General features: G+C 37.5%; 2 protein-coding genes across 5 annotated transcripts in view; one reads left to right on the forward strand and one right to left on the reverse strand.

The window, feature by feature from the left end:
• Positions 1-4668, forward strand: part of LOC139975787 (DDB1- and CUL4-associated factor 17-like) — a 31193-nt gene extending 26525 nt beyond the window's left edge. For all 3 annotated transcript variants that reach the window (XM_071983959.1, XM_071983957.1, XM_071983958.1), the window contains exon 15: positions 203-4668. In XM_071983959.1, the coding sequence (XP_071840060.1) occupies positions 203-340 (138 nt within the window). In that variant the 3' untranslated portion in view covers positions 341-4668. The remainder of the gene's footprint in view (positions 1-202) is intronic.
• Positions 3682-27289, reverse strand: part of LOC139975782 (E3 ubiquitin-protein ligase MIB2-like) — a 39288-nt gene continuing 15680 nt past the window's right edge. Inside the window, exons 7-22 of one of the 2 annotated variants that reach the window (XM_071983947.1) lie at positions 26104-26211; positions 25394-25498; positions 24788-24971; positions 22599-22732; positions 21912-22060; positions 21276-21432; positions 20152-20306; positions 19858-19984; positions 18820-19029; positions 17411-17580; positions 16127-16197; positions 14864-15030; positions 13178-13295; positions 12266-12331; positions 10939-10998; positions 3682-7107 (exon numbers count right to left, since the gene is read on the reverse strand). In XM_071983947.1, coding sequence (XP_071840048.1) covers positions 6914-7107; positions 10939-10998; positions 12266-12331; positions 13178-13295; positions 14864-15030; positions 16127-16197; positions 17411-17580; positions 18820-19029; positions 19858-19984; positions 20152-20306; positions 21276-21432; positions 21912-22060; positions 22599-22732; positions 24788-24971; positions 25394-25498; positions 26104-26211 — 2175 coding nt within the window. In that variant the 3' untranslated portion in view covers positions 3682-6913. The remainder of the gene's footprint in view (positions 7108-10938; positions 10999-12265; positions 12332-13177; positions 13296-14863; positions 15031-16126; positions 16198-17410; positions 17581-18819; positions 19030-19857; positions 19985-20151; positions 20307-21275; positions 21433-21911; positions 22061-22598; positions 22733-24787; positions 24972-25393; positions 25499-26103; positions 26212-27289) is intronic. The other variant, XM_071983948.1, reaches the window with a different exon arrangement.

Consider the following 27289-nt stretch of genomic DNA (forward strand, 5'->3'; position numbering starts at 1 on the left):
AAACAATAGAGAACAGCTGCTGCAAAGTCCCCTGCAGCGAGGCTGCATGAATATCAAACAATAGAGATTATATATTAGCAGACCAGGAGTGCCTATACACTCTTGCAGCATTTTGCTGCAGCCTAACCCCCTTCAGCATCCTACATTTGACAAATACCCAATGTCATTTTTGCCTTCTAATTTTTTTTATTCTTCTCTCCAGACATATGATCACACAATCACCTTAGATTTGGATACCTTGATCCACACCTACAAAGACTACTCGGGGTATTGCTGTGTTCTGTATCGATTGGATAGATCAATACCTGAAGATAATACAGAAAAGCGACCTAAAAGATGAAAGTTAGATTGAGCTGTGACGAAGTTCATCACCGCAAGCAGAGTAAATTGCAGTTTGGTGGATGCACCTCAGGAAATCTTTTGCCATGGGTTTAAAAGAAACGATCAGAGAAAAATAAAGACTTGCTTTGCACATTTCTCAGTCAGTTATTCAGTTGTTGATTTAACTGCATCCCTTCTGCAGAAACAGAATCTATGCTCAGATGGGTTCAAAGGGTGGCCTTGGTTATAAACCTTTTTGACATCACACAGCAAACATTGGCACAATGTCATTTCCTGAAGCCTGACGCTCTGAGGACGGTTCATTGCTTACCTACCAGTAACACGTTTGATATTGAACAGATATATCACAATACTGAGCTCATCAGTTTTCTGTTCCTGTCAGGCGCGTAGCGTAGGGGGGCTGGGGCAAAGGGGGGCAGCCGAGCATAGTTTAAAAAATTTTTTTAAATGTTTTTATGATATCGCTAGTAATTTCAAAAGAGAAAATGCTAAGATGCAACTTACAAGGCCTGGGAAGTGCCATTTCCAGCAATCTGGGAGGCATTTTCAGCCAAAATTCTCTTGTAAGCTTCGCGCCAACTTATGGTGGCGCTACGCTTACATAGTTTGCAATGCCGTATCTACAGCTCTGATTTTTTGCCCCTCCTTGGCAAATTCCTGGCTACACGCCTGGTTCCTGTTGCTGTGATCATGTCATATTGAGTTAATGCTCCTTGTTGAATGAACAGTAATAGTAATAGCGATAGACTGGAGTCTTTATTACACTCGGAGACTGTCTCATAGAGTTTAGAATAACTGAAGACTTCAGAGAGGTTTAAATGGATAGTCTACAGTGTCAATTACAATTATACATAATATATGTATAAAGCTATACACGTGTGATGGTTAAACTCTATTAGTAAATGGAACCCCTTCTGATATGAAATTATCCAGCATGGATATAGTCTGGGTATTTAGTATTCATTTTGGTTAATCAAATATTGTCTGAAAGTACAAAAGAAGATATATTTCATCAGTGCAACCATGAAATTGACAGACAAAGAAAGGCATGAACTGGGTGATATTTCAAGATGGCTACATGTTATCAAACTTTAAAACAACTGATCTTTATTTCTCAGTAAAAATCCCCCTTCCAGCAGACTTATCGAAGTCATAAATTTGTAGATTCAATTTTTTATGATCAAATAAATGTGTTTAATTATTATTATTACTTTTTTGGTGTTTTGCATAAGTTTTCAACTTTTATATTCTTGTTCAGGATTTTAATCTCTTTGTTTGATATATATTTGTTTACACAACATTTAATGTTATAAATTTTATCACTAAAAAGTAAGTAATGCAGATAACACTATGCATGGTCATCAAAGATCAAAGTTATCTCTAATTGTTCATTTCATGAACTCAGTTACATCTTTAACAATTTCAATTTCAGGCAGAATGGAGTTTGGAGTAGCCCAACAAAGAAATTTTTTGGTTACAACAGGATAAGCAACAGAACGTTTGGCAGATACATTTGAACCCAAGGAGTTTTACTCTTAATGATGTAAACCCTCAACCTTTTGCTAGCCCAAAACTTTTTTTGTCTGAAAAATAAAATATGAAAATTTCAAGTCATTTTAATTGTTTTTAGTCATTACAAGTCATTGTACTTTACATGTTGGACATTTGTACTGTAATGGCAAGGGCGGCGGAAGCACTTTTAATCAGGGGGGTCACCGACATCAAAGGGCAATTTGCAGAAATTCGATTGGACTGATGCAGCCTTATATTTTAATAACTCTTATTGTATTATCTTATTTGCGTATACACATCACTCCATCAACGCCCCCCCCCCCCCCTTCAAGGAAAATATGCATACTAGCACTGCAATGTCCAATGTGCAAATTGGGAAACAAGGAACAAGTTATCTTTTGAGACAAAATGAGGTGAAATTATGCTAGTTGCTAATGTAGGAATCTTCCGAATTAGATTTTATTTCTTGTTAATATCTTAACGAATTTTTTCCAGTCGAAATAGCTTTGAGTTTGACCCACAGAAATTCATTAAAATACAGGGGCAAAGCCAGGAATTGCAAAGTTGCATGCACGATTATCTGAGCGGAGCGCCACCACCGGTCGGCGCGGAGCGTACAAGAAAATTTTTGGTTTACAAATCCCTCAGATGGCCGGAAATGCCCTTCCCGAGTGTTCAGTCTGGTTCCCTGGCCTCTTGCTAACTTGAGACACCTCAATTTTTATGTAGAAAAAGGGCACATTTTTAACCTGAGGAAAAGTGGGGGGGGACACGTGCCCCCTGTCCCCCCCGGTTCCACCGCCGATACTGTCATTACCCCCTCTTCTCCTCCAAGGAAAGCAAATTGGCACTGATGGGCTAAGGAAAATCATGAGTACAATGCGACAGTTGGCTTTTTGAACCAGTATTATATAAATTTTTCATGATTGAACAGAAATTCATGTGCTGCACAATCCTTATAACATTGAAATATCTATGTCATCTCGGTAATAGAAATATCAAACAATGTTGCATTATACAACACAATAGCCAATTGTGTACAAGATGGTGTACTGGAATATCAAACAATGTTGCACTATACTACACAATACCCAATTGTTTACAACATTGTGTACTGGAATATCAAACAATGTTGTTACACTACACAATACCCAATTGTTTACAAGATGGTGTACTTGAATACCAAACAATGTTACACTATATTACACAATACCCAATTGTTCACAAGATGGTGTACTGGAATATCAAACAATGTTACACTATACTACACAATACCCAATTGTTTACAACATGGTGTACTGGAATATCAAACAATGTTGCATTATACTACACAATACCCAATTATTACAAGATGTTTTACTGGAATATCAAACAATGTTACGTTATACTACACAATACCCAATTGTTTACAACATGGTGTACTGGAATATCAAACAATGTTGCATTATACTACACAATACCCAATTATTACAAGATGTTTTACTGGAATATCAAAAAATGTTACGTTATACTACACAATACCCAATTGTTTACAACATGGTGTACTGGAATATCAAACAATGTTGCATTATACTACACAATACCCAATTATTACCAGATGTTTTACTGGAATATCAAACAATGTTACATTATACTACGCAATACCCAATTGCTCACAAGATGGTGTACTGGATCGCGCATTTCATTTTCTTCTGCTGCATGGGTAATTAATTCCTTCTCATAAGTTCGGTCCAATCATGCAACAGCTCTGACTAACCTTTGTTGGCATCCATGTAATGATATCAATAAGTACACTAAAGACAAATGAAGACAATAAGAACAAAACAGTTTGTATTTTTCTTATATTGTGTCTTTTGAAATAAATATACGAGCATGGCCTGGTTATTTGTTTTAATGAAGCAGAAATACTTACCTTTATGATTTATTCAAAAGGCCTACAGTAATTGCACTCGAACCAGAAAGAAAGAATAGGTTTACTTCAATCAGCAACTACGGCCTTAACACCCCATCCCCTCCCCCCCTCCTACCACCCCAAAGTACTACAAAATCATAAAAATCAAACAAAACCATAAATTTCCAGCAAAATTTATGGGAAAGCAATCATTGTGATTATAAATATTGATAATCAGTATTTAGAGAACTTTAATAGTTTCAGATAAAAATGTTTCATAAAAGTTATTTTTCTACATAAATCAATGCTATATGGACAAGCAGTTCATCATTAAATCAAGGTTATTTTATAACAATGTTAACATATGAACCCGAGGCTCAAAACAAACATTAACTTTACTGTTAAGTCATGAACTGGGTTGGTTATAGCTGAAAACAAATGACAGCGACAAGTGGTCTGTATTTAGGATATTGACTAACGAGTCCAAAATGAATATTTGGTAACACAATATGTGGTTCGTTGAGCTTTTGAGTACTGACTATTTTGTGCATACATACAAATATATAAATGTACTTGAACAGACTGCATGACATAAAGATACACTTTTGGTAAGCCCAGTTAAGGTTATACAATGTTGAGTATGATAAAAGCAAAATTTGTGCTATTAACCTTTCATTTGCAAATATTTAAAATTACTGCTTAATTTAATCATTCCTGGTGTTGATGTTCAATAATTAAACGGGTAGATCACATTCTCAAAACCTTGAGTAGCCCCGAATATCCATTAACTCATCGAATATCCATTAACTCATCGAATATCCATTAACTCATCGAATATCCATTAACTCATCGATTATCCATTAACTCATCGAATATGCATTAACTCATCGAATATCCATTAACTCATCGATTATCCATTAACTCATCGAATATCCATTAATTCATCGAATATCCATTACCTCATCGAATCTCCATTAACTCATCGATTATCCATTAACTCATCGAATATCCATTAATTCATCAAATATCCATTACCTCATCGAATATCCATTAATTCATCTAATATCCATTAACTCATCGAATATCCATTAATTCATTAAAACTGGAGGTTTACAGGTTTCCAGTATTAAATCCAACATTTCAGAACACTAAAACAGTTCTCAAACATGGTTTTCCTGGCAATTCCTATTTATTACCCCCCCATCCCTCCACCCCCCAGAGACTTAGGAGTGTTACATTAGTCTCAGTGAGGGTATGTTCTGAGGAAGGATGTAAACTGATTGGTCAAGTTTCAACATGACTGACCATTGTTTTGATTTTCTAAAACATATTTGGGGGCATCAGTGATAACCATTGAGGCAGTCTTCGACTTTAGCCTGAATAGACTTTATATTTCAGAGCAAATTTTTAATGATCGTCAGAGACCACCAAAATTCTATTCGGACAACCAACATCAGCTTACGAGGTTGTACTATGGATAGTTAATTGTTTACAACAAGTTACATTGTAACTTAACACTGCCAAGTATGATAAAGGCATTGAAGAATCGCCCCAAACCACGTGCCGCGCTCTGAAAAAGTTTCCGTTGCTTGCAAGCGAAGTTCTCTTCTTGTTGCTACAAAATGCAGACAGTAATGAAACGTGATACCGTGTTATCTTTAACTGGACCTGAGATGTCCATCACTGCTATGTACACTGTGTTGTGGGTATTGACCACAGCTGTATGTATTGACTGTACACTAGTGTCTAATTACCGACACTAGCAAGCTGTGTGTGTATTTTCTGGGATCGATGGTGGTGTCTTACACTTCTGTAACACCTCATTCGAAACTAGGTCAAATTACCGGCATGAGACGTTTCTTTGTGCGCGAGTCTTCACACCCTTTATATGGCAACATTGGTATCACCCTCCATCACTTTGGAGATATATAAACTAAAACCAAAATAGTGGTAGGCCTAGGATCCACCAAAAGGGTAGTTTTACTGGCCCAAAGCTGGTGTTCTATTCACCAAACTGCAGTGTACAGGTCCATATTGATTGTTCTATGTTATTTCACTATATCGGACAGCCAAAGTGTAATCAGGAAAAATCCTAAAAGACTTTTGTCCTGTTATTACATACTAAACCCTGATAACAGTGTAATTGATTAGTTTGCTGGTCAAACAAATACTTAAACAAAAAAGAAGGCAACAATATTGAACAGTTTTTTAAGTTACTTTTTGCATTTTGTTAATATTACAAGAAAAAATGATCAGGGTAACAGCTTTTGCATTCATTTATTATCTTTAATTTTACACTAATGTAGTTAACAATCCTTCCAATTCAAATCTAAACAGGTACATCTGCAATCTCTCTTCAGGTAATACTCTGTGAGTTAGTTATTAAGAGGTTAACTGTCAACCTAGCACACAAACAGCTCTGCTTTCTAAACAGGTGCTAGGATTCTCAGCCAATCTTCTTAGTTTGCGAAAGCAACGGCTGACGTTTCAAGGACCAAATGGCGACTCCTCCCAGCTGTAAGGAAGCTAGATTTGGTTGTCATGGTAACAAAAGACCATCTCAGTCCTCACTTGAATGATTTTAGATTTCTAAATTTTACATCCAAGCCACAGGCCTTCCTTCAACTGACATTTTCTGCTAGTTGCTTTGTCTTTTGCTTTGTGAGTATCCTGCTTAAAGGACTGGTACTGGATGCAGACATAACCAAAACTATCCCAATGAGGCATTTTCACACGAACACCATTAGTGTCAGTTTCTTTTATCGTTTGAGGAGCGATTCGGTCACTTTCACTGTCTCATGAGGAGTACTACAGGGCCAAGGGTACAATTGGTAGTAACTAGGCAGTTACTCCTGCTTAGGGGTTCCAAGGGATGCTCTCATAACTATAAACCTGAAAATGATTCCTCCTTAAGGTTAGGTGGCAGAAAGATAACATTCATGCCGTAGTCCTTTTTCGTATTCACATTTTCTCCCAGTTAACTCTCTTCCGAGTGGCGATACAGATGCTTGTATTTTCACTTGTGGAGTTAACACATGGCCCATGGGCAGTGCGTCAATTGACGTCTGCTGTCAGAAGGTTTCCATGGATACATCCGGACTGTATCACAGAGTAAACAGCTTGCTGACCTTCTCGTTGTAGCAGGTCCAACCACGACAGACCGCTTTATCACAGAAATAGATTAACTTTCTTTGTAATGGGTTTTCGGCAGATGTGGCATACCCTGAGTGGTTTGGCACATGTCCCGCAGGTGGTATGACCACAGAGAAAAACCACAGAGCTCTCCCTCTCCATGCAGATTGCACACTCCATTTGCCTCCCTTTGTCATTAGAAGTAGTGATCTTTGAGATCTTCTCTTTGTCTGAAGAATAACAAAATGAACCCAAGCGATGAATGTGATGATGTCACTGAATTGGTTAATATACATAAAATGGTTTCAAAAGTTACACCAGACCAACAAGAACATACAGTTCTTGGAAAGCAGACCCAATATCAACTCTATGGTATACATTAACCACACTGATTAGGACAAGTTGCCATTAACTCCATACTGTACAATTAGCTAATCAAAATATGGAAAAACTCCCACCGAGCTTCATACAGTATCAGCTTACCCTATATATCACACATCTTCACAACACATGTATTGTATTTACAATTATGGACAAAGCTGTACATCTTTACCACCATGTAGCACAGGACGAGATCAGTACTAGTTTGATAACATACATCTTACTATACTTGTGGTACAGGCCGAGATCACTTCTAGCTGGATAACATACATCTTCACCACATGGGTGGCACAGGACGAGATCACTTCATGCTTCATACAATACAACTGTCCCATATATACACCACCGAACACTCTCTCGTATGTGTTCTTCTGCATGTTAAACCTACAGTGTATCATATGTAAAAGACAGAGCAATTGACTATGTGTTCCGCACACACAGGAAGCTTACCATACAAATCATACGCATATGCCTACTGCATGAACTACATGGATTAACTTTACCTGCTATATATAACACCATAAAATATATTAATAAAGCATGAAATAAGCTTCAATTTTACAACTAAAATGCATTCCAAAATAGATGACAGCAGTGAAGAAATGCTTTAAAATAAACATGATTACAGAAATGAAATGAATGCCTTGAATTTGCCCATTTTACATATGATGCTCATGATGGTATTTTCAATTAACCTTTTCTATTAAGAGGTCAATTTATGATATGATGCTTGAATTTGGTGGGGGGGGAGGGGGAGAAAGATCTATCAAAGTATGTGTCTGTAATCTAGAGGGAAACAGATTAATGAAGTCCTTTTACAAGGAAAATGACTCCAACATGCAAAAGTTAACCCAGTGGGAGAGTCAACCAGTGGGAGAGTCCCCAGTGGGAGTCACCAGTGGGTAATCTTGGTGAATAACCTCCCATTAATAGGAAACTGACACCAACACACCAAAGATACCCGGTGGGAGAGTTAGCAAGTGGGATAGTCACCCAGTGGGATAGTCACCCAGTGGGATAGTCACCCAGTGGGAGAATCACCCAGTGGGAGGGTCAAAGACATTTACAGAGCTTGAGGGAATCTTTGCAGCTTTTGTGCAGCTCACATGAAACAAGAGGCTCCATATGAACCCAGTTTACACCAAAAAATGTTAAGTTAATAGGTGCACAGACCTATGTCATACACCTAATGTAAAGTTAATAGGTGCACAGACCTATGTCATGACAAGGAGAGCAAAGGAAACATAGCAAATGCAAAGACATCCCTAAGCTGTCCTCCCTTCAAAAGTTTCTAGAGCAAAATCGTTGTATCAAAACCATGAGTAAAAGTGAGGTTTCTAGAGACTTCAGAAAACTTCACCTCAACAATTTTCATATTAGTGGGAGAAAGGTTCCACCATGGAGCTGCATGACATGTCATTGCTGGATATGATTGTGCAATGAAAACTGAGACTAGCTGGAACAGCTTGACCTGTCACTCTGGGTCACCTGAAACATTATCAGTAAGCATACTTCATACTCTGCATGGTTCTTCTCTGTCAGGAATCATGCCACAAAATGCAAACAGCAATTTTTTTTTAGAAAAGTTGCCAAAATTATTTTTAATTGGTTGATGGACTGATTTGCGTTTTCTTTTCTGAGGTTTGCATGAACATTACAGAGGACTAACAAAAGTAGATGCGGTGTGAAAATTGTGGAAAAAGGTAATTTTTACCCCACTTTTTGCTGTTAAGTTCGGCATCCTTTCATGAAACTCACAACCAGATCTTCAGTCTCTCCCCCTCCACTCCCCCCAAAAAAAACAAGACAGTCTCGATAAAGAAAACTCAAAGTTCCCCGGCAACTGCACCAGTTATGCATAACTTGCACACAGTGATTAGTTTCTCAGTACACCACAGAAAATGCAAAGCAACCAGCACCAAATACATAGATAGGTCTAAGAAGCTATTGTTATGTGCACCTAAAGCAATGTGGCAAGCATGGAAATATACATAAATCTGGTGTTAAGTCTCACTAGCTACACAGTAGGAAAGAACATACTGTACCGAGCAAGGAGGATCATGTGACACCCTCCCAGGTGCTACTTACATATTATGTAACCCTTTGTATATGTTCCAAGTGATGAGAGCTTTGTAGAAAGCACAAGGCCATCATGAAGGGAAGTTATGGTAAATTTGCTTTGGTTAAAATGATTATGTTGAGATATACTCTCTCTCTGTCAGAAAAGCTTTAAACAGACAAAGCCTAACGGATTGTGTCATTTTACACACTAGTTACATGCAGATATGGCTAGGATAGTTGTGTTGCTAAGGAACAGCCAATCATGTTGCCTGCTGATTATGTCTAAGTACAAAGCCTAACAGATTGTGTCATCTTACACACTTGTTAACTGCAGATAAGGCTAGGATAGTTGTGTTGCTAAGGAACAGCCAATCATGTTGCCTGCTGATTATGTCTATGTACAAAGCCTTATAGATTGTGTCATCTTACATACCTGTTACATGCAGATATGGCTAGGATAGTTGTGTTGCTAAGGAACAGCCAATCCTGTTGCCTGCTGATTATGTCTATGTACAAAGCCTGATAGATAGTGTCATCTTACACGCTTGTTACATGCAGATATAGCTAGGATAGTTGTGTTGCTAAGGAACAGCCAATCATGTTGTCTGCTGATTATGTCTATGTACAAAGCCTAATAGATAGTGTCATCTTACACACTTGTTACATGCAGATATGGCTAGGATAGTTGTGTTGCTAAGGAACAGCTAATCGTGTTGCCTGCTGATTATATCTATGTACAAAGCCTAATAGATTGTGTCATTTTACACACTTGTTACATACAGATATGGCTAGGACAGTTGTGTTGCTAAGGAACAGCCAATCATGTTGCCTGTTGATTATGTCTATGTACAAAGCCTAATAGATTGTGTCATCTTACACACTTGTTAACTGCAGATAAGGCTGAGATAGTTGTGTTGCTAAGGAACAGCCAATCATGTTGCCCGCTGATTATGTCTATGTACATTGCATACAGTCCTGAAACGCTGCAGGCATTCCATCTGCAGTTCAATCGTGTGACAGATAATAGCCATTTTGGGAATTTAAAATTGTGGTAATAATTGATCAATCGATCACTTTTTAGCTAAGGTTAAAAATCGCTTTAGTTTCAACAGGATCCACTGTGGCAGCTTTAGGATTGTGTGACATGAGTTGCTAAATAGAACACACATTCAAGGAGTACTATAACAGTTAAGTACTACAGAGGAGCACATCACATGACCCTCCATAACTGGTACAGCTGAGTTTTGTTTCATTTGCTGGGAATTGTTAATCATCACTGGTACTAAACCAAAGATTAAGCAACATGTAAACAGATTCCTTCTAAATGATACCATTGGCTGTTTACTACCAACCAGCAGTTATTTCAATTAGGTTGCCAACTTGGTTATCAATTTGACAAAACCCTTCCAAATTATTTTGTTCAAAATGCATTTTAGCATCGTTAGTATATTGAGAAAAGAAATGCATAGCAGTATAACATCAGCTTTGGACGGCTACATAGCATAATTGAAGAGCAGCAGAAAAATAACTATGACTTAGATTTGCATGGTCACCTTTGCTTTTTAAAAGTAATTGCAAAACAATCAATGAAATTTTAGCCTCCTTTCACCAACAATTACCCTTTGACAAACTCTTAGAGAGTGAATTAGCTGAAACACCAGCGACAGCTTTGGCTGAACCTGAAATTAACAAATTCCTGTTAGTATCCAATCAGAGCTCAGGAAACACAAACAGATATGCATATTCAACATTTGATATATAAGCAGTAATATTCAACCTGCAAACAGTATTGTAGATGCTATACTAAGTGCGATGACACCATCGAAAAGTTGACAGAACCTGAAACTTAAGGTAAACGTCCAATCAGATCACACAAATGGCTGACTTATATGAATATCTGACATGTGATAAATAATATGTTACTATACAATCTGCAATGAAATTGTAGAGAGATATTAGAAAAGACACTAGCAACAACTAATGACCAAAATCTAAATTCAGCAAACCTGTTATCTTCCAATCGGCTGTAGGTAGTAGTAGTTTTTTTCAAGGATTAGGTCTGCAGGGTTAATATGTCTCTTCAATGGTTAGAACTGCAGGGGTTATGTTTCTTCAAGGAATAGGACTGCAGGGATTATGTTTCTTCAAGGATTAGGACTGCAGGGATTATGTTCCTTCAAGGAATAGGACTGCAGGGATTATGTTTGTTCAAGGAATAGGACTACAGGGATTATGTTTCTACAATGGTTAGGACTGCAGGCATTATGTTCCTTCAAGGAATAGGACTGCAGGGATTATGTTTGTTCAAGGAATAGGACTGCAGGGATTATGTTTTTTCAAGGATTAGGACTGCAGGGATTATGTTCCTTCAAGGAATAGGACTGCAGGGATTATGTTTGTTCAAGGAATAGGACTACAGGGATTATGTTTCTACAATGGTTAGGACTGCAGGGATTATGTTCCTTCAAGGAATAGGACTGCAGGGATTATGTTCCTTCAAGGAATAGAACTACAGGGATTATGTTTCTTCAAGGCATAGGACCGCAGGGATTATGTTTGTTCAAGGATTAGGACTGCAGGGATTATGTTTCTTCAAGGAATAGGACTGCAGGGATTATGTTTCTTTAAGGATTAGGACTACAGGGACTACGTTTCTTAAAGGATTAGGACTACAGGGTTTATTGTGTTTCTTCAAGCAATAGGACTTCATCAAAATAATTTAAACATCATTAATGACACTATGGATATAGTTTTCTGTTCAAGAGGGTTTTGCTGGCAAGAGAATATAAGCTGTAAGTGCAAATAGCTTCTAAAACTGAAGGGTCATCAAGGTATACTGCCATCACCTTTACATAGCCTACTACATCACTTTCACTAGAGAAACATTGATTAAAGACAGACACGCAACATAAACTTGCAGAAAGTAGAGCGAAATTATGGGCTTACCAGCTGTGATGACTTCTATGATAGGCTCTGAGCACACTGCACACACAGACATTTTCTGAAAACAGTCTAGATTATATAAAAAAAAAGATGTTGAAATATACCATTTTCTTCTTTCGGGGTTTCTTTTTTCTTTTCAAAATTCAAAACTTATACTGAACGATGAGATTCGAAGAGTACGAATCTGCATGCGAGGTGACTGGAGTAAACTTGTCCTTGTAAAGATTTTCTCGGGAAATGTTTTGTTGAGTTTAAAATCCATCATTTCAATTTGAGTGAGGCTCCACCTGCTTTACAAAGAGGACGTGACATGAAGCAAAGATCTGCGAGGATGCTCAATCTATAAAGATTGCCGCACCCTGTCGTAGTGAGACAATTTACTGAATCAAGGAACTCTACAAGAGCTAGTCCGGCCCAATCCTTAACTTTGCTTGAAGTTTGGACTGCAGTTTAAAAATCGAGGTATTTCATCATGTTTAAGTGGTACTTCATCTTTGTCCATTAAGGCCTTATCAGTTAATGAGAATGCTTCTATTATTTCGAAAGTGCCCTTGATAAGTTACTTAAACGAATGTCGGTGCCAAACATCATACAGCTGTATACTAAGAAGTATGAAAATTAATTCATCAATTTATCATTTTATCAATTTTATCAATTAATCAAAGAAAAAAATCAATTAATAAAAAAAAATAATAAAAAAATAATAATAAATAAATAAATAAATAAATAAAAAAAATAAAAAAATAATACTATCCATCACAGTTAAGTGGCTTAAAACTCAAAACGACACCTTGAAAAATTTGATTTACCGATAAACTGTCTAAGAGACAAATAACATCAAAAAGAAACTTGAGACCACTATAGTTTAAAGTTAACTTTTAATATATTCCTGCTGCGTTTCCATTAGAGATTTACCTGCGCACGCTGCTCTATGGCGACATGGTAACAAAGTGACATCAGCGACGTTCGTTTTACAAAGAGAACACTTGCTCTGGTCCGTTGTCTCTATCTTCTCTCTGGATTCTATAGTACCCTGCAACAAAGAAGAGACGAGTAAACGAGAAACATAATCAAAAATACTCGCAGAAAACAGAGCCAATGACAATCCATCACGTTTTGTTTTAAAAGTTTGATTTTTTGTTGCAACAATTTGTCCCAAGGATCACAGAATTTGGCAAAAGGTCTTTGAAACCACTTGCCTTTGATTTTGTATCTAATTTTGTAAATTGTTTTTAATTAATTTTTGTTTGTCTCCCTCAACTAAAATAGGTCACTTTAAAAGGGATATACGATAATAAAGTTTATACACATTATTTGGATGAGTGAATTGCATCAACAGCAAAAAAATGTTTTAGTTTTCTTTTTAAATTTGAAATGATTAAATAACCTTAAAAAGTTGACATGACATTATTTTTTGGGTTGTTAATGTGTGATAAGGTGACCGCATTACAACTTAAGAGTGATTTCAAATATGTCAGGGTTCTTCATTGCATCAGTGAGAGAAAATAGACATCCATGAGATACACATGTATAACATCACCACAAAGTATTCTGTAATGTACTTATCTTAATAACACGAATACATTTTAAAACATTTTCCCAATTATAAATTATTGGTGTAAAACATTTTACCCCAATTTCATTGGATATTCACCCAATCACTGATAACTGCAGCAATAAGGGATATATCAAACTTTCCAGGCAACAACTGAAGGCAAATTTCAGCGGGAGTGGAGTGCACTCAACAGTCATAGAATAAATATAAGTGACATAGTTTAACTGATACAGCTAATATCCAACTAACAACACCTTTGTCTGGAAGAGAATTTTTAATTTGCAATATGTGGCAGTTAGAAACTGTAAGGTTCAGTTTTTTTTCAATTTTGCATATTACATTGGATTCTGGGAATTAATTCTTATCTTTATAAACTTAAAATTAAAGAGTCACCATATTGTGAGTTTTGTGGCTGTAACGAGGATTTATATTTACATTGTCCTTTTGTTGAAAATTTTTGGAGAGAAACGTCTGAAACATGTGTAAAAGATAATTCTATAATGGACCCCTTAAAAATTAATTTTGGGTTAATCGACGACTTAAGACATCCACTCAATTTTTTTATACTGCATGCAAAATATTATTTATTTAATTGTAAATTAGACAATTCTAAACCGAACTATTCTAATTTTGCTAATAAGTTTAAGTTGTTATTAAAAGTAGAAGCAAATATCTTAAAGAAAGAGAACAATGAAGTAAGAATGATTTCTTTTAATAATACTTTTGGGAACTATTTTATGCAAGGTTAACGTTTCTCGTATTCATTATCCCTATACTGTATTATTTATACATTACAATTGTTTGTAAAGAATAACCATGATTATTGTTGTTTAATTCACCTTTGTACCACCTAATCACAAATTTTAAATAAATGATATGGAAAAAAAAAACAACACCTTTGTCTAGAAGAGAAGAAATATATGGGGTAAACATGGAACATTACACAAGTTGGTTGATTTGAAGCAATCTGTTGGGAATTGATGAGCAGTTCAGTCATGAATGCAAACCGTGAAATCACTTTGCATCGACACGGATAACAAACTTACTTTACATACGGGACAGAGAGCAAATAACTGCGAGCATTCCATACAGCAGGTAATGTGTTTACAGGGCTTCAAGCAACAATCAGCCATCTTATGGCAGAGTTTACAGGTGGTAGTGGATACAGACGTTGACATCACTAGTTGTGGCTGCTGGATTGCGTCACTTTCATCTGAAGTTAAAAACAAAGTATCTAGATGAATGGTTATGAGTGCAATAGTGCAAATATTTCATGAGTTGAAAGATGTAATTTGTTCCATTCAACTCGGCTGCGCCTCGTTCAATGGAACAAATTACATCTTTCAACGAATGAAATATTTGCACTATTGCACGAATGGAAACCATTTATTATTTGCTTTATACAACACCTTCAAATTTGGATATAATTGGATGTAAAATGCACTCATGCAACAGATTGTTTTGAACAGACAGGTTCCTCTGCACTCTTACCATTGAAAAAAGTGCTATCAAAATAGTATAACACATGGTTCTATTTCATAGAGTGCAATAAAGCGGATTTTGCATGCAATCGACGAGCAATTGACCAATCAAATGGCCGGAATATAATTAGGTGTTGTATAATAGAGAATATCCAGCCATCAAATACTCTATGCTGTAAACTACAATAGCAGATACAATATAGTCATTGACAGCCTTAACTGTTATCAATTCACACCATGGAAAGGTTTTTAGCTATTGACAAGCATGAAGAAGTATTCCTTCCATAGAATAAACAAGAATATAGTCATTAATAGCCTAAACTGTTATCTATCAACACCACAGAAAGGAAGTTAGATATTCACAAGCCTAAAGAAGTATTCCTTCCATAGAATAAACAAGGTTATAGTCATTAATAGCCTAAACTGTTATCTTTGAACACCACGGAAAGGTAGTTAGCTATTGACAAGCCTACAGAAGTATTCCTTCCATAGAATAAACAAGGTTATAGTCATTAATAGCGCAAACTGTTATCAATCCACACCATGGAAAGGTAGTTAGCTATTGACACGCCTAAAGAAGTATTCCTTCCATAGAATAAACAAGGCTATAGTCATTAATAGCCTAAACTGTTATCTACGAACACCACAGAAAGGTAGTTAGCTATTGACAAGCCTAAAGAAATATTCCTTCCATAGAATAAACAAGGCTATAGTCATTAATAGCCTAAGCTATTATCTCTGAACACCATGGTTATGATTATCTTTCATTACTGTACTACACTGTCCTGTGTCCGATTTATTAGATATAATAGAATTAGGTGGACATACCTGTTATGTTAGCATCCTCTATCACATGTGAACTAGTATCATTCGGAACGGCTATCCTTCGGCCCGGTTGTCTACAGAAAGTGAAATTGCAAAAAAAAGTTTACATATCTGCACTTTACTTGTCTAGAGAAGGTAAAAGATATTTGGAGCTTTTTTTGGCCAGACTTACATAGTTCCTATTAAAGCCAAAAAGAATCTTATTTCTTCGAAAAACAAAATCCTACCTTATTAGACAGAAGTACGAATAAAAACAGGTTGTCAAAAGTTCTAATAAATATTGGATAAAATCCACCAATGTTAGCTTCAATTTGTCGACAAAACCAATGAGAAACATGATCGATTACAAAAATTTGTAAGTAAGATCCTTCTTAAGGCAGAGTTTTCAGTTTTGGGCTTTGGTAAACATTTAATTAATGCTAGTGGTTGTCATAATTTATAAACAATTCAGAACATTAACTGTAACTTCTCATGTTGTTTTTATATAAATAAAACGATAAGCTGAACAGTTTGAACATTAAGGTTCAAACTGGAGAATATTACTACAACACTTAATCAGAGAGAGAACTACTGATACAGTGAAGTCAGCACCCAGTTTTCAACAAAAACTAACTAGAAGAATTCTTACAGAGGTCTTACAGAGGGAGTGATGATGTACCTTTTAACTTACATGCACAGTGATGGTACATCATGAACAATTCTTCACCTGTTTCAAATAAAAGATTTGTTCCCGAAAAAATTTCGAAAGGTTCAGTGTCACATCCAAGGAATGGTCAGTTAATTTTGACATTTCTTGACTTTTCGTCCTGTCATATCTCTCTTTATCATTTTGCTAGTGCGTATTAAGACAAACATCAGAATTAGCTATACGGTTTGAGATGAAGACATTTTCGGGAGGTCAATCTTGGCTTCGGTCTCCTTGCTCCCAGTCTCTTGTTAATCTCCACTGTTTAATCTGTGTTGCAGGTTTAATCCTTGGTTAATCTCCTCTAGCCTTTTCATTTTCTGACTTCCTCTCCCCCTCATTGTCCAATGTTCTATCCAGGTCAAGCCAACTGATTTTGTTCAATTTCAGAGTAAAATGACAATGCTGTGTGTCCATTTAACTTACTTTCTCTGGTTTCCTTTTGAAACTACCTCCCAACTTTTATACACACTATTAAGGAACACAAAAAAACAAGACACTCTCCCTTTATTGAAAATATTTGCACTCCTCATATGTCATTAATTTTTTGCTCAGGTTCTGCCTGATTACCCAGAGGAGCAAAAAGTTACAGTTGTACTAACCTTCTATGCTCCATAAAGAACTTGAGAGCGGATATGCTTCGTTTCTCTTTGACTAAGTCCAGCGCTGATTTACTTTGTGTGTTGAGGTACGATGGATCGGCTCCTTCCTGAATTAAGAAACACGCAAGAGCTACACCAGGCCTGATACTGACACCCAGGGTAGCTTGGATCTAGTCAAGAAAAAACAAAGGCAAACCATCACTGAGACTTTCTAATGGCACAAAAATATACACACCAAAAATGAGGGAGGGAGACATTGACCTACAAGTAACTGTTATTGATGGTAAGCATCGCTGCAGACGTTACTGTAGAGTAATAGTACAATTGTTGTGAAGAGACAGGTGAGTGAGAGGTGATATATGAGAATCTCCTTCTCGATCGAAATGAGTGCTAGGTCAGAATGAGTGTTTGATCAGCATGAATGCTGGGTCAGAATGAGTGCTGGATCAGAATGAGTGTTTGATCAGAATGAGTGCTGGGTCAGAATGAGTGTTTGATCAGAATGATGGCTGGATCAGAATGAGTGTTTGATCAGAATGAGTGCTGGATTACAAAGAGTGTTTGATCAGAATGAGTGTTTGATGAGAATGAATGCTGGGTCAGAATGAGTGCTGGATCAGAATGAGTGTTTGATCAGAATGAGTGCTGGGTCAGAATGAGTGTTTGATCAGAATGAGTGCTAGGTCAGATTGAGTGTTTGATCAGAATGAGTGCTGGATCAGAATGAGTGCTTGATTAGAATGAGTGTTTGATCAGAATGAGTGCTGAATCAGAATGAGTGCTGGATCAGAATGAGTGTTTGATCAGAATGAGTGCTGGATCAGAATGAGTGCTGGATCAGAATGAGTGTTTGATCAGAATGAGTGCTGGATCAGAATGAGTGCTGGATCAGAATGAGCGTTTGATCAGAATGAGTGTTTGATCAGAATGAGGCTGGATCAGAATGAGGCTGGATCAGAATGTATGTTTGATCAGAATGAGTGTTTGATCAGAATGAGTGCTGAATCAGAATGTATGTTTGATCAGAATGAGTGTTTGATCAGAATGAGTGCTTGATCAAAATGAGTGTTTGATCAGAACGAGTGCTGGATCAGCATGGGTGCTGGATCAGAATGAGTGTTTGATCAGAATGAGTGTTTGATCAGAATGAGTGCTTGATCAGAATGAGTGTTTGATCAGAATGAGTGTTTGATCAGAATGAGTGCTGGATCAGAATGAGTGCTGGATCAGAATGAGTGTTTGATCAGAATGAGTGATTAATCAGAATGAGCGCTGGATCAGAATGAGCATTTGATCAGAATGAGTGTTTGATCAGAATGAGTGTTTGATCAGAATGAGTGTTTGATCAGAATGAGTGTTTGATCAGAGTGAGTGCTTGATCATGATGCAAAGTGAAATATAACTCTCACCCCTCTGATGACTGGAAGATTTTCCCCTCCAGGAGAGACAACCGGCTTCATGAGAGCAACATGAAGACAGGTATCTCCATCTTCATCTGACGCCAGTAAGTCTGCACCTCTTGAAACCAGAAGTTCGACAACCGGTACGTGTCCTTGGCTGACGGCTAGGTGAATGGGGGTCTGCAGTCTGTTATTGCGAATGTTGATATCTGCTTGGCCCTATGGGTGTGGACGAAAATGTAAATTACATTGATTAAATCAAGACTCTCATCTATTAATAAATCATAAAACATGCAGTAGTACTCCAAGGGGAAATAAAACAAGAAATATTTACAAAGAAGATGCTTCCATCCAGTTGTAAAGAGTAAAACCCTGAAGTTATCATTGAAGTTTTTCCAAGTATACGTTGATGCGGGATGCCAAACAAAATTATAAATGCAAATTTGCTTCAATATGGCGGTGAGACTTACATACTTATTAATTATGTTAGCGGGGAACAAAAGTATGAAACTTTAATCCACCAAATACGAAATAGGAACAGTGAAGTCATAAATTATTTGGAAGCTTTGCAAATCAGAAACTAAGAGATTACACTTTGTTACTGGAACACAATACTGATCTAGATCTGTGTGAAGGACACAACAAAGATCTAGATCTGTGTGAAGAACACAATATTGATCTAGATCTGTGTGAAGAACACAATACTGATCTAGATCTGTGTGAAGAACATAACACCGATCTAGATCTGTGTTAAGAATATAATACCGATCTAGATCTGTGTTAAGAACATAATACCGATCTAGATCTGTGTTCAGAACACAATACTGATCTAGATCTGTGTGAAGAACACAATATCTTGTGTAATGTACTTAATGGTTTGTAAGCTGCTAAAGGGGTGGAGTGAAGTAGCTGTATCCAAATAGACCTGACCTGTTAGGTAGAATGAAGGGATATTCAATTATGGGTCAGCCTTTTAACAGTGTGTGATTTAAAAATTGATATTAAGAAGTAATGGAAACATATGTTTGCTTTTCAGAGCAAACCTACCGTTGTAAGTAACACTTCCACTACATCCCTATGTCCATTAAGTGATGCTAAATGTAAGGCTGAAAAACCGTCATCTTTCTTCCGGTTCACCAGCTGTCGAGCGGCCCTCACAAGTTTTTCCGTTGCACTGTAAGACAAAAAAAGAATATGCAATCCACAAGAAGTCACAAAAACATTTAGAAAAGGAGCCACGGTTCGACTTTAACCCTACAGTATTCAGTTCTACCTCTAAAACACATACATATTCACCAGCATACTTTACATACAATCCTAAATGAATGCTTGATTGATTACCGTTTATTTCCTTTCAATGCAGCATGTTGCAGGACGTTAAACCCTCGCCGATTGGCTAGAGTGAATTCAGCATTTGCTATATTGGTTAAGATATCGATAGCCTCGGTATTGTCCTTTGCGATAGCATCGTGGAGGGCAGTGTCCCCACAGCAGTCCTGTAAGCAAGGATGAAGACACAGCAACATTAGGTCAGTACATAACCGATAACCTACACTTCTGTGACATCGCTAACACTTTCGACCGTTGTTAGTTAACGATGAAGTTTACCATACAGTTCAGCTTTTACTAGTAACTCATTCATCCCACTGATGACAACCATAAATGGGCACTACATGCCCTCTACCTTATTTTATAGATATGGATTACAAAGTGATTCCATAGATGACAGCTACAAACATGCTGTACCTACCATCTAGGTTACTTTATAGCTAATATGTTCCCAAAATGGATTACACAAGTAATTCCACAGATGACAGCTACAAACAGGCTGTACCTACCATCTAGGTTACTTTATAGCTAATATGTTCCCAAAATGGATTACAAAGTGATTCCACAGATGACAGCTACAAACATGCTGTACCTAACATCTAAGTTTCTTTATAGCTAATATGTACCCCAACATGGATTACAAAGGGATTCCACAGATGACAGTTTCAAACAGGCTATACCTACCATCTAGGTAACTTTATAGCTAATATGTTCCCAACATGGATTACAAAGTGATTCCACAGATGACAGCTACAAACATGCTGTACCTACCATCTAAGTTACTTTAGTTTATATAGGTCCAGCACTGACATCTTAAATGCCAATATTTTCATAAATGATAAAACATAAATAGACTGCAGCAAACATCTATATCACTTTGATAGATCTGTGGTCGACATCTTTCAATACATAGTGGCTCTACTGAAGACGACTATAGAATAGGTTGTGATTTCATTGAGGATATACTTATAGATCAGTGGTTTGACTGATAAAGTGATTTAAATTAAAGATGGTCACACACAGGGATTATCACCTGTGTAGGGTTCACCACTCCTTATAGAGAGTCTAGCACTAATACAGGGTTAACTGCTTACACAGCCTGTGTTAATATTTGTAGACTCATCTGTGGTCCTTACCTGCAGGTTGACATTACATTCTTTCTTGATCAGTTCTTCAACACATTGCATGTAAGACTTGTTGACGGCAACATGCAGACTACTACACTGTCCTTTGTTCACCAGGTTAACCTCTGCTCCGTGTTCTAGAAGGTAACGCACAATACCTGGCTGGTTCCTGAGAAGAGAGGAAGAGAATTTAGGGAGGAAGTTACACACTCATCTCAACTCAATGCATCCAACAGGTGACCATAGCTGACATAACCAGCCACTCATCAACTCATCAAACAGGTGAACATAGCCGACATAACCTGCCACTCATCAACTCATCAAACAGGTGAACATAGCTGACATAACCTGCCACTCATCAACTCATCCAACAGGTGAACATAGCTGACATAACCTACTAAAAGTCAATGGACCTAGCATGGTCTACTTTGGTTCATAGTTAAATAAATGGCTAGCCTTGGGTTCATTTCCTGCGATCTGCTTTAAGTCTCTATTGAAAAGGGTACAGATGCTTGCGCATTTTTTCCACATGTTTCAACATTGATACAGTGAAAGCAGGATATAGTTTGTGCTTTGGTTGGGTTTTGAAACATGAAGCTGCTTTTGATACATTCTAATCTATCGGAATAATCAGCAGATTAAACCTACCCAAACACAGCATAATGAAGAGCCGTGTCCCCCTCTTGATCCGCGATGCTCAAATTCGCTCCGGCCTGCACCAAGATCTTCACCACGTCGACATGTCCCTGATGAGCTGCAACCTGCAGTGCCGTCTTGTTTGAACTCGGCTCGTTGACCTTTACACAGAATGGGGAAAAAAATACAACAGTCATGAGAAACTCATTAATGTCAACTAAACAATTATGTTTCTTATCTCCTCTCTGCTGATTCACTCTCTGAAGGTGAGAAATAAAATTAGTGCAACTTCAATTTTCAGGGCACATAGAAAGCTCGACACAATACAAGTTTCTTGATACTAACGTAGGATTACAGGTGGCATTAGATGGGAACCAAAAGGTAGGAAAGTATAACAAAAATGTGATCAATTATCGTCCACATGGCAATATTCACAGCAAAAGCTGTCTTAAAGCAGCTTTTTGCATTTGGTCGCAGTTTTTCCCACCCTTTTGACAAGTCCATCAAGTTTTTTACATGTATTCATCACAAAACAGCAAACCTCTTGTTTTTTTAATACCGGCAAATGACAAAATCCACTCACAATTAGACACAAAACGGCCCAAATTTTGAGGCCTGAAATACCTGATCTTATATACATAAATGAAAAACTTTCAGTTCCAGGGACTGCTTGATCCATCTAGAAGTAAAGTAACTCACCCATCCAGGTCGTTTTAGCACCAAGTCACCTACGACAGAGACATCCCCTCTTGCCGCAGCGGTCACCAACTTGTCCAGGCAGTCCTCTCCCTTCCTGAGCACTCGAATTCTATCCTTCAGCCGTTGAACGTTACCTGTGGACAGATCAGACATTTTGACCGTGAGCTGTTTTTAAGATCGCTGCCAATATCTTATGTGGATACTTCTGATTCCATGCGAAGCCTTATTGCTACCAAAGACAAGAGTAGCAGCTTGAAAGCAAATGATCCTGTCACACTTACTGAAATGGCTTTCACTCTGATGCAATATGGTGTGATGCTTATCAAATATGATTGTCATCCCAAAACATAAACCAGCTAGCATATATCAATGTTGGTGAAATTGTCCACTGGGGCAGGCTTCAAAAGTGCTTAAAAAACGAGTTTCGTTGCACATATTTAGTACCAAGGTTTGTTGGTTGGAAGTGGTAGAGGGATATCCTGGGAACATTTTTCGCGATGTTGGATGATTGGAGAGGTGTTATTTTCGATTAAACAACAAACAAATGATGTCACTCTTATATGGTGTACGACAATTACAACAAAGCACTTCCTTGTCACAGCAACATGAAAATGGCATTAAATACTCTTGCACTTATTAGAACCTATATGTTTTGTTGACAGTTATAGAGGGATGTCCTGAGATTATCTTAGGAGCTGTGGGATGCTTGGAGGGATGTTATTTTACGTGTTACAAACAACAAATAACCTCACTACGAAGTGTGGGCTAAATTAAAAATCAGCAATAACTATTCACAGCAACATGATAATAGTTTTTAAATGTTACTAAACCTATGTAGAACCAAGGTTTGTTGGTTGGGTGTTGTAAAGAAATGTCCTAAGAATACTTGAAGAGTTGTTGGATGCTAAAAGAGGTAATACTTTACGAGTAAACAATCAACATATGACGTCATATGAGATCATGTGACTTTCCTACAGTATACAGCCATCAAACCTACCTGATGAGGTCATGTGACTTTCCTACAGTATACAGCCATCAAATCTACCTGATGAGGTCATGTGACTTTCCTACAGTATACAGCCATCAAACCTACCCGATGAGGTCATGTGACTCTCCTACAGTATACATCCACCTACCTGATAAGGTCATGTGACTTTCCTACAGTATACAGCCACCTACCTGATGAGGTCATGTGACTTTCATACAGTATATCAAACCTACCTCATGAGGTCATGTGACTCTCCTACAGAATATCAAACCTACCCGATGAGGTCATGTGACTTTCCTACAGTATATCAAACCTACCTGATAAGGTCATGTGACTCTCCTACAGCATATCAAACCTACCTGATAAGGTCATGTGACTCTCCTACAGTATACATCCACCTACCTGATAAGGTCATGTGACTTTCCTACAGTATACAGCCACCTACCTGATGAGGTCATGTGACTCTCCTACAGTATATCAAACCTACCCGATGAGGTCATGTGACTTTCCTACAGTATATCATACCTACCCGATGATGTCATGTGACTTTCATACAGTATATCATACCTACCTGATGAGGTCATGTGACTTTCATACAGTATATCAAACCTACCTGATGAGGTCATGTGACTTTCATACAGTATATCAAACCTACCTGATGAGGTCATGTGACTTTCATACAGTATATCAAACCTACCTGATGAGGTCATGTGACTTTCACACAGTATATCAAACCTACCTGATGAGGTCATGTGACTTTCATACAGTATATCAAACCTACCTGATGAGGTCATGTGACTTTCCTACAGTATATCATACCTACCTGATGATGTCATGTGACTTTCATACAGTATATCAAACCTACCTGATGAGGTCATGTGACTTTCCTACAGTATATCATACCTACCTGATGATGTCATGTGACTTTCATACAGTATATCATACCTACCTGATGAGGTCATGTGACTTTCATACAGTATATCAAACCTACCTGATGAGGTCATGTGACTTTCATACAGTATATCAAACCTACCTGATGAGGTCATGTGACTTTCCTACAGTATATCATACCTACCTGATGATGTCATGTGACTTTCATACAGTATATCAAACCTACCTGATGAGGTCATGTGACTTTCCTACAGTATATCATACCTACCTGATGAGGTCATGTGACTTTCATACAGTATATCAAACCTACCTGATGGATCCTGCTGTTGCTGTTGTGATGATGAGGCCTCTGCAGCTACTGTGACATTGACATCTTGACTGGACTCAACAGCTGTTACACACTCACAGTGATACGTCCAGCTCTGACCATTCACACACACTCTCAGGTCACCATCTTTATAGATCTTGATAACTCTCCCTACTTTACCGAGAGCCTATATAAATAGAAATGAAAAGTCCATGCAAGATAACAAACGGTATAACCAATACTTGAATGTACATATGTACATCATAAACATGCAAGTTGAGTTAGTTTATCTGCGATAGTACTTCTGCCAGCTCCTGTAACAATCAGTGAGCTCTTACCATTACAAGACTCCGTCTGTTATGTGTTAACCAATCAGAGCACGTCTCTTGTTGAAGGGAAATGCCCAATGTTGGCACCCAATGTGTGTCAGTGGGGGGGTCATTATAACTAACCACTGCAGGGAATTTTAAGAAAGCATATATGTTCATGGCTGACTGCAGGAACACATGAGTGTATTAGAGTTGATGCAACCGGTTGTTTAACCCAAACAGTAGTAACAAACAAAACTGACTTCCTTAATACATCTTACAGGTTACAATGTGTACTCACCATTTTCATATCCTCGTGCCATTCGCCGTGGCCGAGCTGTAATTTCCTCAACTTCTCAATATCAGATGTGATGCGTACATTATCATCAACAGAGAATGTTGTCACCTTGAGAAGAAAAGTCAAACCAAAAGTTGGTATAAGGTGTGGATTCATATTAACATGTACTTTGCATTGGGGATCACATTTTCTAAACATGGCACCATTCTGATCAAAACATGTGACATTCAGAAACAATTTGGTATCCCCTCTATTTATATCATCGATCTTATCATCTTAATGTGTCTAAGAGGGGCTCTATTTAGTTTTATCAAATGACTTCTTACTTTAATTTATAGTACATTGTATCAAGCAACTTTGCCAGGATATAACAACCAAAATCAGAATGCTTCATGAGGGCGTACAATGGGCTGTGTTTGATACGCAGGGCAAGTTTGAGCCAAAGTCTGTTTGTCCAGTGACCATAATTCTGTTCAGACAACCAAAAGTGGCTCCATAGGTCATCCGGGGAGGGGGGGTTAGAAGGGGGCGACTAGTAGTTTCCGGCCAAAAATTAAGACCTGGTTGCCTGATAGACAACTAGAAATAAATCCTTAATTTTCCCTGATATGTGTGAAATTATGTGGCATTAAACCAGAATAATTACAACGACAACAAAACAGGGAATTTTTGGGATACCACTGTAATAAAAGAATGAAAGCATAAGTTGATACCTTTGTTAATGCCCCTGGATGAAAGGTCCACTTGATTCCATCACTATACTGCACCCTGATATCCCCTTTCTCTGTTATTCGGTGAACATATCCCTCTTGGCCTACGTACTAAAGGGAAGAAAAGGGTACATCTGTCAAACTGCAACCTGAAATATTTATCAGTACGAAACCCAAACGACCCTGTGGCAAAATTTGATAATGCACATTTACAAACTTGCCAAAAGCAAATGGTTTTAAATGCCATCCAAGGGTGCTCTCTCTGGTTAACAATAAAGCTATAAGGACATGTTTAAGTAGAGTTCATAATAACAACATTTCCGCCTGCAATGGAGAACTGATGTCATTGTCAATTTAGCATGCCAGAATATGGCAAATTTTACAGGTCAACATATTGAAGAAAACAGAAACATTCCCAGCACTAAAAATTTTCCCTTTTTTCGGTTTATGATATAAAATTCTGCCTTAAGACATTATTTCCAGCAGCACCCACACTTTCAGGTGGCAGCAAGACTTCCATGCTATCAAAATAATCAGCAATAACTTTGTATCAGTCACACAAAGGTGAAAAAGAAAAGCAAATTCCATGCAATAATTGACAGTAATCGACTCTGTAGTAAATTCGTGTAGAATCTGATACAAACATAACAGCAACATGCCTTCTTTCTATGCATGGCCAATGGACTTGGACAAGGTTATGTAATGCAAAGTAATGCAAGAAATAGAAGACTGTGAAGGACTTTGGAGAATTTGGAAAATTCAATTATAATGATGGATCAATCAAATACATTTGCAAGGATGAACCTGGGGTAAAAAAAATCACGGAACTTTGCAAAAGTTGCGGTATAGGCTCCAGATTGTTTATGCTACAGTGTTAGGATAATAGTTTTTGTCCCGAGGTAGAAAAGAAATCACGGATATTCCGCGAATTCGCGGAAAAAGCTTGTGCCTGCATTTGCAAGGTAAACAGAGGCACTCACTGCGGTCTAAATATTCCCTTTAACCTCAGAAGTATTGTTATATTATTAATTACAACCTCTAAAACACTAGGCTATTTCTTTCACCTGATGACATTTGCAGTGGACGACTTCCCTCCACAACTGACAGCTGTTTTGCTCGGGGATTACCAAACATTTTGATTTTAACTTTTGACATTTATCTGTAAAACCAGGTGAGTTTTCAGTTGAAG

This window comes from Apostichopus japonicus, chromosome 11 (genome assembly GCF_037975245.1).
Source record: "Apostichopus japonicus isolate 1M-3 chromosome 11, ASM3797524v1, whole genome shotgun sequence".
NCBI lineage: Eukaryota > Metazoa > Echinodermata > Holothuroidea > Aspidochirotida > Stichopodidae > Apostichopus > Apostichopus japonicus.